The 13657-nt window shown below is 29.8% G+C and overlaps 1 protein-coding gene across 3 annotated transcripts in view; it reads right to left on the bottom strand.

The window, feature by feature from the left end:
- LOC145180945 (NACHT, LRR and PYD domains-containing protein 9-like) overlaps positions 1-13657 on the bottom strand; it is a 137245-nt gene that overhangs the window by 76370 nt on the left and 47218 nt on the right. For all 3 annotated transcript variants that reach the window (XM_090076246.1, XM_090076245.1, XM_090076247.1), the window contains one exon: positions 13415-13447. In XM_090076246.1, coding sequence (XP_089932372.1) covers positions 13415-13447 — 33 coding nt within the window. The remainder of the gene's footprint in view (positions 1-13414; positions 13448-13657) is intronic.

The following is a 13657-nucleotide window of genomic DNA, read 5'->3' as shown; positions in this document are numbered from 1 at the left end:
CTTCTTTTTTTTTTTTTTGGTTGTCCTGTTTTCACCATATTCTATTTACTGGTTATCGTATTTTTTCCAAAGTCTAGATTTAAATGTTTAAATACACAAGTAATTTTTGAACTTTCATTAAACGAAAGAACTGCTGAGTTTACTCCCATTTCAAGAACATCTGTCTTAACATTAACATTTTTAGGGACCAGATGGTATTATTAAGTCCTTCATTACCATTTTGAGTTTGCCCATGAAGACATTTTTCACATTCTAATTTTTCAGGTGTAATACTAGGGATTGCAATCCCGCACACTTTTCAATCCCGCGGGATCCGCGCGGATTTTTTTAATTTTTGTGCGGATCCCGCGGGATCCCGCGCGGGATTAGTAGGTTTCTTATGCACATTATAAAAGGCAAAATGACAATTGTATTTTTCTTTCAAGTATTTTAGAAAAAATATACTCAACTTATTAGATTGATAAGATAAGGTAAATAAAGCCAAAAAACGCAATTCATTTGTAAATCAATATAATTCTTAACATGTAATGAACAAAAAGATAAGCCAAAGTACATAGAACATCTTTTAGCTTTACGTAGAACTATTAGCTTTATTTGTTTTTTGAAATATCAAATTGAGAAAATGATTGTAAGAAATGGGCTCTTAAGAAACAGACCCTACTTAAAGTATCATCACTTAATCTACTCCTCAAAGGACTGCATATGTAACCAGCAGCTGAAAAAGCTTGCTCGGCCTCTACGCTTATTGGTGGTATGGTCATCAAGTAACTATGCGCTATATCTAGAAACGTGCCTCTTACTCCATTACTTTCATAGGCAGACTTTTCCGGCTTCAATAATTTATCAAAGTCTAAAGAATCTAAATTTGGTCTCTCCTTTACATTTTCTGTCCAGCTGTTCTTGTCTTTCTGTGCTTGATTTTCCAATTTTTTTTTCAGCGATAGAATTGTAGGAATAAGTATTTGGGAATTGTTAATAAAATCTACAGCTTCTTTTTCTTCGAGTTCATTTTCTTCGTCGGATTTTTTAAGTAAACTAGTAGTCCATTTAAATTCTTATTACGACGTTGTGTAAACCTCTCACGAAGTGCCGCGGCTAAATCTTTGCTCAAAAGTAATGATTGCTTTCGCAATTTATTTAGCATAAATTGAAAAGTTGTTTCCACCGTGACAAGGTTCGATTCTCTTCTGCATTAAAGTTCGAGACCAAGTTTTAGTGGTGCCAGGCAAATAGTTAAGTCATTGATTTGGGACTACTCTTCTTGGGTGAAACGAATTTCTAACTCAACATTAATTAAGGCTTTTTCAATACACACTTTTAGTCTATGAAATCTTTCTAATATATCGAACATACTGTCCCACCTAGTGTTACAATCAAGAATCAACTGAAGCTTTTTCCCGTGTTCTTGTAGGATATCTTTCTGTAAATATTTCCTTTTTGACAGGAGAGTTTTTAAATATTTTTACAACCTTTCTCACTTTTTTCATGAGATCTTTATAATTGCTAACCAATTCAGCTGATGCTCGGTCCAAAATCATTGTCAAACCATATTCTTTATTTATAGCTTCATCATCCTCAGTTTTACCACATTCATCTTCTTCTTCACAATTTTCATATGTAATAAACGATTCTTCGACTTCTCCGCTGTTTTTCTTGTATAAGATATCAATAATTGCAAGTTGTATTCCATGAGCATAACATAGCTGTTGATAGAAAGACATCATTTTACCGACTTTTACCATCACACTTGCTCTATCAGTGGTCATGGCAATAATGTCTTCTTGGAGGTCAATATCGAAGCTATTTAGCCTTTCTGAAACTAACTTGACGCAATTTTCTGCATTACAAGATCCATGGATTCGAATCAATCCAAGATTAAAGTGTTTCGCCTCTATATGTACATTTAAGTTTAAGTATCTCTGACTATTTTGTGATGCCCATTCGTCAAACGTTATCTAAAACTTTTGATTTTGCTTTTTTAGTGATGTGAGTTTTTGCATTATATCGGTTTTTACAGAATCTGAGAATATAACTACCATCAATCTTATAGTATTTGGTGAAGTAGGGAGCCGGAAACCACTCTTTGAAAACAAGTACCGTAAATCTGAAGATGTGCAAAAACTATTAAATGTAAAGCCATCTTTTGCAACCATGCGCGATACCATTTTTTTCCATAGAAATTTCCTTTACGAAAAACGTGTCAATTGTTCTGACTTTTTTCGATGGAATTACTTCTTCGTCTTCGCAGTCGATGTATATTTTAGGCTCTAGTTCAACTGATTCATGCTGTTTTGAAGTTGAAGCTCTGTCTTGTTGTAAAATGTTTGATTTTAAATCGATGCCATGTTTAGTTTTTAAATGGATAAATAACCCTTTAGTTGATCTTTGATTAATTTTTAAAATAGCCGGAACATAACATGCACTTCGCATTTTCTTCATTATCACTTTTTTTAAAATAATTCCATATAGTTTTAATTTGCGACATGCTTAGTACTTTTGTTTTAAAATCTTGATGTAAATAATTTTTAAAGACTTTTTAAAAAGTAGTTTTTAAAAGTATATTTTTTACAATTATACACGCACGTTTTCAATTTCACGTTTTCAACATACTCATTAACAAAAATTTGAACATACTCATTAGCGAAAATTTCAACATAATCATTAATTAAACAAAAAAAAATTTGAACGAGTTCGACTAATGTTTTGCTAAATAATTGCTTATTTTTGAATGATTTTTTTATATTTATAGCTAAGAAAAATATTTTAATAGCTGAAGATAAATTTTTAAATTGATTTGTTTCACAAATACAATAAACACTTTTAATTTGATATCTTTTTTGTCTTTTTTGTTTAAAAGAATTGACCTTTTTTGTTTAAAAGCAATTGTTTCAAAATCCCGCAAATCCCGCGGATCCCGCAGTAGTTTTTGCGGGATCTTGCATGCGCTAAATTAATGCGGGATCCCGCAATGCGGGATTGCAATCCCTATGTAATACTAAAACATCATATGGCTTGCTTGCAACAACATCATTAAAAAAAGAAGAATCACCATCTCCTAGATAGTATTTGTAAATTAAAAGATATTGCAAGAGCGAACGAGAGAATATATCAACTGAGGACCTAGTATGACTAAGAATACATTTGTGCTTTGCTTTCCATGTTTTATAAGCTGCAGAACCTTTATTATTTGCCCAAATTTGACAACCTCTACAATATTTACTCAGTACTTGTGTATCTAAACATTTTCCTCTACATATGGCTGTAACAACGCCATTTAATGAAGAGTGGCCTCTTGTTTTCCAAGAACCATCGATAGCAACTTGGAAAAGTGCTCCTCCAGTGTTAAGTTTTTCTTTTGACTTTTGCTTAGCATTATAAGCAGCCTCATTCATTTATTGTTCTGAAGCAACTTTGTACGCTTCTTTAACGGTTTTACTTATATTGTCAAAAGCATTTACAGTTAAACATGACATGCTCATAAGTCGTGAAAAATTAACCGTTGGTTGGTGTCCTCTTCCTATTTCACGGAATCCAATTACCATTCTCAGGTTAACATCAAACATATGTTTGATGTTAACCTGAGAATGGTCATTGCATATTTACATAAAGGTAGATCAATATGTTTCTCCCTTTTTTTATCATTTTTAACCATGTTTGAAGTAAAATTACTGTATGTAAAAGAACATTGAGCGTTTGTACATGTTAAAATAAATTTATGTTAAAATAAATAATTTAATAATATTTGTACATGTTTAAAACATATTTTAGCCTGCAGGCCAGCCGTTTGATACCACTGCATTCATATATTTATACTTTATTCATTATCCTAAATTAATACTGGGAGTGGTTATAAATTTCAGTATAAAAATAAAAACCTCAAAATTTTAATTTTGATTTCATACTGTCTTTAAGGATTTTTATTTCAGCGCTTTCGAAAAGCGGACTTTTCAATTGTTTACATTAGCGCGTACTTAAAATTTGAGATTCTTTTCTGAAATAATAGTTTTTTATTAATAACGTGAACTATTGCAAGATACGATTTTTTTTTCAATAAGCAACGCGTTTGTAAGAAACAAGTACTAGAAGCTCCAAATCTTAAGAAACTATTAGTACTGACCCAGCAAACATCGAGTCTTAAAAAGACGTCTTTTAGATGTAAAAAACACGTCTAATACGTCTAAAAGACATATTTATGACGTCTTTTTTAGACTAAATGTTTGCTGGGAAGAAACTTTTCGATAAGAAACTCATTTTGTTAAGAGTTCGAGAAATATTTCCTAGTTTGTGTTCTGTTCTGGGAGAAACCTAAAGATTACATGACATTGAATGATATTGAATTCAAATAATTTTAGTTGAATAACTGTAAAATATTTTATCTTACTTATTAACATGCTTTCAAATTGGGTCTTTTTTTTACTTTTTTTCTCTTTTGATAATCTGAAGCCGAAGAAACTCTTAAGAAACTTTTAGTACTAGAGTTGTGAAAAAGTACCCTCAAAAGAAGAAAATTAAGAAGAAACTTAAACGAAGAAACCCATTTGCTTGGTCTCTTATAAAAAAGAAACGTGTATTAAAAATTCCTATTTTACCTTTCACTGCGTATTCACAAGTATTTATTTATGTTTTCTTGAAGAATAGATTCTAAGGATTTGTATATAGAAATTATGTATATATATATATATATATATATATATATATATATATATATATATATATATATATATATTCCTTCGCATATTTTATGACGTTTTTTGTTTTGATTTTCGCGACGAAAGAATCATTTTGTTCTATCTCCAAGTTTTAACGTTGGGAGAAAGTTTTTGATTTTTTCTAAAAGTAAAAATTGTTTAAAGTTTTAGCTTTAATTTTTAAAGAAATAATAACTTTTGCTTTAAATAATTTATGTTTAAGCAAATTATTTGAAAAACATTTATAAAATAATGCGTATTTTAAAAGTATTTTATTTATTATTACTAACTAAAATTAATAACTCATTTTCTCCCAACTTTTAAAATGGAAGATAGAACAAAATTATTCTTTCCTCGCGTTTTGCGTAAGATAGATGAATTAGGCAGTCCGCACAGATTAAAATAAAAGTTGTGGTATTTTATTTGCTTATAGTAGTTGGATCACCATAAAAAATTTATAGTCAAATGTAATAATGGTTCAAAAGTTATTCAAGAGTCAATATGACACCAAAACTAAGTAAATAAGTTAAAACCCACAGTTTGTAAAATAGACGATTCTGGACAATCCCGACAGAATTAAATAAAAATATTTTGGCAATTTATTTTTTTAAAGTTGGTAAATCAATATGGAAAATTTCAAGTCAAATGTAATAACGGTTCAAGAGTTATTCAAGAGTCAATATGACACCAAAACTAAGTAAATAATTAAAAACCCTCAGTCTGTAAAATAGACGATTCTGGGCAATCCCAACAGAATTAAAAATTTTTTTTGTTGGTATTTTGTTATTTTATAGTTGTTAAATCAATATGGAAAATATCAAGTCAAATGTAATAACGTTTCAAAAGTTATTCAAAAGTCAATATGATCCAAAAATACTCTCTTTTTCGGTGCCATAACATTGCAAATTTTCCATACTTAAGCCAAAAAATCATTAATTTTTGCACTACAAAAAATTCAATAACTTTAGATCCGCTTAACTTCAAAGGCCGAATGACCCCTCATTTTTTAAGTCAAGTCAAGCTCTATACAATGATATAAATTATATATGTTTATTTGAATTATAAAAAAATCGTCTGGAATGGCTACCAAGGCTTGGTAATTTCCATTTCTTGGTCTTATTTTCATGTTTGTTTTTTTTTAGTTTTAATTGAGATCTTTTTTCTAAGCAATTATTCTTTGCTACTTGTTTCTATCATTTAAATATCAATCTAATATATTATCTTATTACATGACATTCATTTACAAAAAAATTTTATAAATAATTTTATGCCAGCAAGTTTTACTGTTTAATTTTTACATTTAAGTTCATTCTCCCTTGTATTTGCTTCTTGTTTACAATTCATTTTTTACAGGAGAAAGTAGCTATGTCAATATTTTAATTTCAGTTCTGATAGTCAGTCCTTCACATTCATAAAATTAAAAGAACCTAAGTTGTTTATTGTTTATTTCCTTTTCAAGTTGTTCATGCTGATGAGAGCTTTGACTGAATGATTTCCTGTTTCAGCCAAATGATAATTTATAGTTAATACTATTTGTCGGCCAATTTAAATTTTCAGTGTTTTAGTCTTTAATCTTTCAATCAAAATACTCATTTAACTTGAGGATATATTCTTGCTGAATTTAGGTCACTTAAATCAAATATATAAAGTTCAAATCTTGCTTATTAAACAATAAAACATAATAAAAAAACAACCTTTCTGATTGCCTAAACTTTTATTATTTCAAATTTATTTATTTTAACAAGTGTACACCAGGGGCGAGTTTAAGGGGGGGGGGGGGGCTAAGGGGGTAGTAGCCCCCCCCCCCCTTGGGACAATGTTATATTTTTTTTAAAGCGAGTAATAAAATATATTAATGATCTTTATATGCATAAGTTATGCATAAATGCATATACATAAGTTATGCAACATAACTTAGTTGTAGTTTTATTGGAAAAACGCTTGAATGCTTCTTGCATTTTTAAGTTAATAAGTTTCTAAACCATAATGCATTGTAACTTAGATTGTTATTATAAAGAGTTGTCATATAGTTTGCATTGTAGTTTATTCTTCTGTATTTGTTTGTAACCATGTTTTTTATTTTTATTTTTTAGTTTTAAATTTAATTTTTTAAATTTTAAGGGATATTTTTAAGTTTTATGTGTTGTATGTCAAGTGTTATTTTAAAGTTTTACACAAAATTTTTAACAAATGAGCAATGCCAATGGAAATGGTAAAAACCCAGTTAATGCAAAAAGAAAACAAGTCAAAATTTCTACATATTTTAAGGTGGTAGACTGCTAAAAAAAATATTTTAAAATCTGACATTATTCCAATTGATTTTCTCATTTTAAACACGATAAATAGGATTAAAAAAAAAAAAATTTCTTTTTTTTTTCCTGTTTCTAATTTTTGGGCAAATTTAAGTGTTTTTAGGCCTAAAAAGTGCAAAGTTCTTGGAAAAGATATCTCAAAAAGTAAAATATATCAAGTCTCAAAATTTTACAGTTGTGTACCTTTTAAGTAGATAAATGTCCTGAGATAAACAAAAAATTTGAATCTTTTTCAATTTCGATGCACCATAAGCTTTTTCTATGCGTCTAAATTTAGGCCAAATTCCTGACCCCAAAACAGCCCAAAAAATTTAATTTTAATTTTTATCCAAAATTTCTTTATCTCAGGACATAAAGCTCATAAAAATGAACATCTGTACAAAATTTCAAATCAATTGGACAAATACAGCTCCCGCAATCTTATCCAGAATATGAAAAACTTTACAACAGAGAAAAATGCAAATAAAACTTTATATTTTGAAAATACAAATATATTAACACTTGAAAACAGGTTAAACCCCCCCCCCCCCCTTTTCATATAATGTTCCTTCTTCATCATTGTGCTTATCATCAAACCCCTTCCTTGTTGCTCTAAGCTTTTTTTTTTGTTTTTTAAACTTTTCAGATGATTTTATGTCCATAAGCTTTTGAAAGCACATCACTATTTTGAAAACCGTTTTTAGTAAAATGTCCTGGTAAAATTCCTAAACTGTGAAGAACATCTATCATACCAGTTTTACCATCATTAAACTGTATGACAACAGATGCAACACTAATTTCAAGTGTTGACCTACCCACGTACACATTTTTTGGGCATTTTGTCCAAATTACATTATTGAGCGATTCATTTGCATTCTGTGTTTCTCCATCAAGACATCTTTTTAATAACTTGTTTGCACCAAGATCTTTGTGTGAAAAAATAGGTTTTATAATTTCACAAACAGCTTCTGGAATGTTTATACTGTTTTTATAAGTCAAAGTTTGATTAATCTTGTCCCTTTGATATTTACACCACGAATCGCTAGTACGAGGACAATACTTATGGCGTTCTTCATCGCTGCTGCTTTCAGAACAGTGATGAATTAGTCCTGCTATGGATTTTTTCATGCCATACAAATTCTCTTTGTTTTGTCGTATACTCATTCCATAATAGTTTTGCAATGTATTAATGACTTTATCTGTCATCCTTCCTTTTCCAGTAAGTCTTTTACCATCTTTTAAAACTTTTCCCTTGTACAATACTTTAAGAGAGCGCAAACGAGACCCAACTCTTTTTTGAACATGACTGACACATTCACTTTTTTCAATTTTATACCCTGGGTAAACATTATTACTTTCTATATTTTGGTAAGACTTACTGTCACCATCACCACAGTATTTTGTATAACGCAGTTTGTTAAAAACAGTTGATCGTTTAAATATTTGCAATGCCCCAATAGCTTCCATTGCACCTGCACTACCTTTGTGATTAATTGGGCAAATATGTGATTCTACCCAGTCATTGTATCCCGGTATATCTTTGTTTCTCTGCCAATATTGGCAATTTTTACAATCCTTTATGAGAGTTTGAGTGTCAACACACTTCCCATTACTAATAGCTGTAACAATACCGTTCAGCGAGGAAAAACCGCGTCACTGCCACGTTCCATCAACACTTACAGTAACATTTTTTATATCAGGGTCACCAATAGTAGACTCACTTGTACGTTGTGCTTGTGCAGCTGCTCGCTTCATTGAATCTTGGGCAACTTTGATATAAGACGAATGCAATTTATAGACAATGTTATTGTATGTTTTTTTTTTGCATTGGTGGTGGACTGTTTATTATGTTACAAAAACTTTCCATTGCAGCATAACCTTTTCCAATTTCTCTGAAAGCTACACACATTCTGATATTAATGTCAAACGATTTCATGCCTTGTGTTTCATTATCACTTTTTTTTTCAATTTTTTTTTTGAGGTAAAAAACTCATTTTGCCATTGACATTTTTTTGCAGTGCAAGACAAAACAAGTTGATGTGAAAATCCTTTCTTTCTTGATAAATCATTATTCAATTTTATTAAAGATTGGCATTTTGGACAAGAACCAACAAGATTTAAAATTGAACTCAAGACATCAGAATTAAATATAATGTAACATTCAGGATTACTATCTTGACTAATACTTGGAGTATCAGAAGTAGGTAAATTTAACTTTTCAGCAGATGCTGATTTGCTTGAAGAAGTATTTGTTAGAGATGTATTATTTGATGTATTATTTGAACTTGAAGTAGTATATTCAGAAGTCAAGTATTTTATTCGCAAGTAATCTATAACATTTACGTTTTTTGCTTTTAGACTTATTTCTTCTTTCTGCAGAACCCATGTTGATAGTATGCACTTTTATCGAGTTAATATATAGTAATAAACCAATTCAACAACGTTGTTCTTTCACACCATGTCATTTAAACATAGAAAAACAAAAAACAAAGAAGTAGCTATTGGTTTGAGTGCTTAGATTTTGTAAAATTTAGTTAAAATTGCCTTATTTTGACGTTGCTATGAGCGTTGCTAGGGGAAGCAAAATCACCCTACTAAGTTTAAACTGTTTTTTTAGGCCTTTTTATGTTTTTTTTGTAAAATAATATGTATGTTTTTAAAAACAGCAATAGTTAAATTTTTAACTAATCAACTTTTGAAAAACTACTTTTTTTCAATGTTTTTTAGCAGTCTACCACCTTAACAAGAAACACATTTTATCAGAACAAGTTAATAAAACAGAGAACTTAACCATTCCGATACCGTGCACTTCTCAATTATCTGAAAATGAAAAAAACACTGCTTGCAGTATCGAAAAAGATATTTTAGAACCTTTAACTTTTATTGAGGATTTTGGATATTATATAAACTCATAGTCTTTAAATCAGAATACAAGATATAGATTAGTTAAAAAAAATTGGTTGCCTGGATCTGATTTTATTTATCCTTTTTCAACACATGTTAAAAAAGGCAAAGAAGTAAAGCGATACTTAAATCAAACTCACTTAATGAAATTCCCTTGGTTAGTATATTCATCATTAAAATCTGGGTTATTCTGTAAATTTTCTGTACTTTTCCTTGTTAACAATACTGGAGGATATAAATACTGAACCTTTAAAAAAATTAGTCACTGTACCATTAAATATATTTGCTAAACTATTAGGAAAAGATGGTGATCTTGAATCCCACCAAAATAATTTATATCACAAAAATGCAATTTTACAAGCTAATGAGTTTTTAATCCATTATGAGCAGCCAGAAAGAGAAGTTCTTAACTTGATTGACAGTGAAAGAAAGAGGCAAATAGTTGAAAATAGAGAAAGAATTACTCCTATTATTGAGTCAATAATATTTTTAGCTAGACAAAACATTCCTTTTAGAGGGAATAATAAGAACTGTTAAAGTTAAAGCAATACTCCATATGAAATGAAAAACAAGCTGAAAATAGATTGAACTTTGTTTTTTGTTAGCAATAATTAGAAACTCATGACCTCAAAAAACTAACCAAATAGTGAGTTAAATGACAAGAAAAACATTCTAGTCAGTATTAGTCCGCTATATTTACTGATTTATGTAGCTCTACTGGCTGTGCTTTACCTCAATAACATTAATGCAAAATATAGTATTAAAGCCTGTTTTCCATCAATTTTATATGATTTTATCAATATCTCTTTTCTCATTACAAAACCATACATTTTTGTCATGTTTAGAAGCGCTAAAAGTTTTGGGAGGCGGATTGTATTAACGAGTATAAACCAAGGAAGTACATATTGATGGAAGTTTCTTGATAAACAGATAAAGTGTCACTGAACGAGTCATTTTTTGTAAGGTACATGCTGTTTTAGTCCGCTAGAATTCTTGTGTCTTTACCAGGTTGTTTGTCACCTGATGATTTCCTTCCGGTTTTTTATAAGATTTGTTATAGAAAACTCGCAAAAATATTGAAAACCATGCTGTCCAACATTCCCTAAAACACGAAGAAACCGAAAGTGCAAGAATAACAGTGATGAGCTTTCTTTAAGCGCTAAATTTTTTTTTTATCGTAAAAATTTACTCTTAGGAGAATAAATAACAAGAGATCAGTCTTAGAAGAGAAGGAGCTACTACCCTATCTTATCTATCCATTTTAACCTAATATCTTTTTTTCAAGAAAGGCTTTCTGTTACTAATGTTCGTAATCGAACATTTTTTGTAGCTTATACTTTATGAACTTAAAGCGGAGGTAAATGCAGCGATTAAATGTCAACAAAAGATAGTTAACTTAAAGCGTTGCTCCGGTTGTGATAGCTCATAGTGCTGTAACTTTACTAACACAATTTGCTTTTATAACTTTATTAAGTCAATGTCAGCAGGTCAACATCAGCTATCTTCTCAGAGCAACAATTTATACTTAGCATTTGTTTTCGTTCAACAAAGCAAGATGTATTCAAGACTCTGATCATCCTCAACTCAAAAGTGCTAAGGATGATCAGAGTCTTGAATTGCTGCAATTATTTTAGTGATACTCATGAACAGGTTTGTAACTTCATACATTCGTTTTGTTCCAGTTTAAAAAATGCTACAGGTTTTTTAATGTTTTTGTTTTGATCCTTTATGTTATATAGTTTACATTTCATTGATTTCAAGTTGCTGATTTGTATTAAGTAGTCTTTTGAATAAATTTTGATGAAAAAACTACTCGATTTCAGAGCTGAGTTGTGTTTTAATTTGCTATCTATTAGTTAGTTTTCAATTCAATCGGAGATAAATAAGGATTCTTAAGACTTCCCAGTGGGCATGCGTCGTCCGCACGACGTCCCACGGACGTGCTAAGGACGTCTGGACGTCTAACGGAGTCTTATGGACGCCGCGCGGACGACACATGCCCACTGGGTTATAATGCACATGCATTGCGTCTTCTACTTTCTTACTTACAGTAGCGTGCTAAAGTTTATAAACAAATGAAAAAATTCAAAAAAGAGATATAATTTCTAATTCCTCCGTTTTTTTTTTTTTTTTTCTAACTAAAAATCTAACTAAATACTGATGTATATTTAGTGATTAAATATATTTTAGTCTATATTTTAATATTGCTTGACAACAACAAGGTTTTGAGTTAACTAAGTTGATAAGAATATTTATGGGGATATTTTCCCAAAAAGATGTTCTATTGGTTTAAATCTGGGTTTTGAGAAGACATTGTGATCAGTAGAAAATTTTTTCAAATTGAAAAACTTGATCCTCCAGCAAGACAACGATCTAAATGCATTAGATCGCTGTTTGTCCTTTTTCATCCCGTAGAAAATATTTCGAAACAGCTGAGTTACTTTTAATTATAAAATCCACATACGGCATGCTAATTTAATTTTTAATTTTAAGATTCCACCTTAAAGAAACGCGCTTTTTTTCATTTTGGAAAAACTGACAATAGTAACTAAGCTATTAGAAGTTATTAACAATAGTAACTAAGCTATTAAAAAATCTAACTAATTTAACGCGAATATTTGTTTAAAGAAAATAACTTTTTAGAAACGACGTAAATTTGTATTATGTAACGAATAGTTATAAAATAAATATATACCGTAATATGTAATGATACAAAGTGTGGGTGTCGCAAGCAAGCATTTTATAACAATATTTTTCATTGCTTACAAATCTATTATTTAAATCAGATCGTATTCAATTTTTAAAAAGTGTATATGCTAACCAATATGAAATAGTGCGAAGATTTTCACTTTTATTTTTATCTACATCAATCATTTTCGATATCGTATTTTATTGCGCAACTGAAAATACAATACTTTTCACAATTTTATACTAAGTAAAAATTATTTTATTGATACGTAAAAACGTTGTTATTTCTATATATTTTTTCATTACCCTTTATTTTGTAAGACATATATAATCCCGGGATTATATATAATTTATATACATTATATATAATCCCAGATATTATATATAATCCCGGGATTGTTGTCAGACAATTCCGGGATTTCGGGAATTTAAAAAAGGCCGGGATCCCGGGGGACCGGGATTGAAATCGCTAATCATTTACACAATTACTAAAATACTGAATCCTTACAATATACTGAAAGTAATGAGTCATTTTCTCCGTAAAACAGACCGAAAAAACTTATGTCATGAAAATCTTCACAATTTTCTTTCAGCTATTGAAACTTTCTTCAAAAGATATTCTTCCCGTGTTTTAATAGAAATCATTTTTAGCTAGAAATGGTATTTTCTCAATGGTATTTTGTAAATGAGAGAAGAAAAGTAGTCGAATTTTTCAATTAATTTAAATTTGTGGCGCGGGAACAAACCGAAGAAATGTTCTCAAAAATAAAGCAATCGCATTTTCAAAGCATGGATCACGAAAAAACCCTCCGTAAACAAATTAAAACAAGAAATGTTTCTTACCTCTAAACGTATAATTACTTTTTGGTAACAAACCTAAATACAAAAAAGCGTGATGTATGAAATTTGTTATTTGAAAAAACTTCTTATTTAATTAGAAATGAAAACCAAAAAAAGGAAGGGAAATAAACTTAAATCGGTTATCCTGTGGCTCAGCAAAAATTCAAAAAGTAAAATTTGTAAATTATATTTTTTGGGTTAAGTAATCATCACTCATTCCCGTGTGATAAGGAATCCACTTCTATT

This window comes from Hydra viridissima, unplaced genomic scaffold (assembly GCF_058129835.1).
Source record: "Hydra viridissima isolate aposymbiotic clone 2 unplaced genomic scaffold, HvirCarnegie_v1 scaffold_1, whole genome shotgun sequence".
Taxonomy (NCBI): domain Eukaryota; kingdom Metazoa; phylum Cnidaria; class Hydrozoa; order Anthoathecata; family Hydridae; genus Hydra; species Hydra viridissima.
Note: the sequence above shows the minus strand (reverse complement) of the source record. Positions and strands in the feature narration are given on the sequence as shown.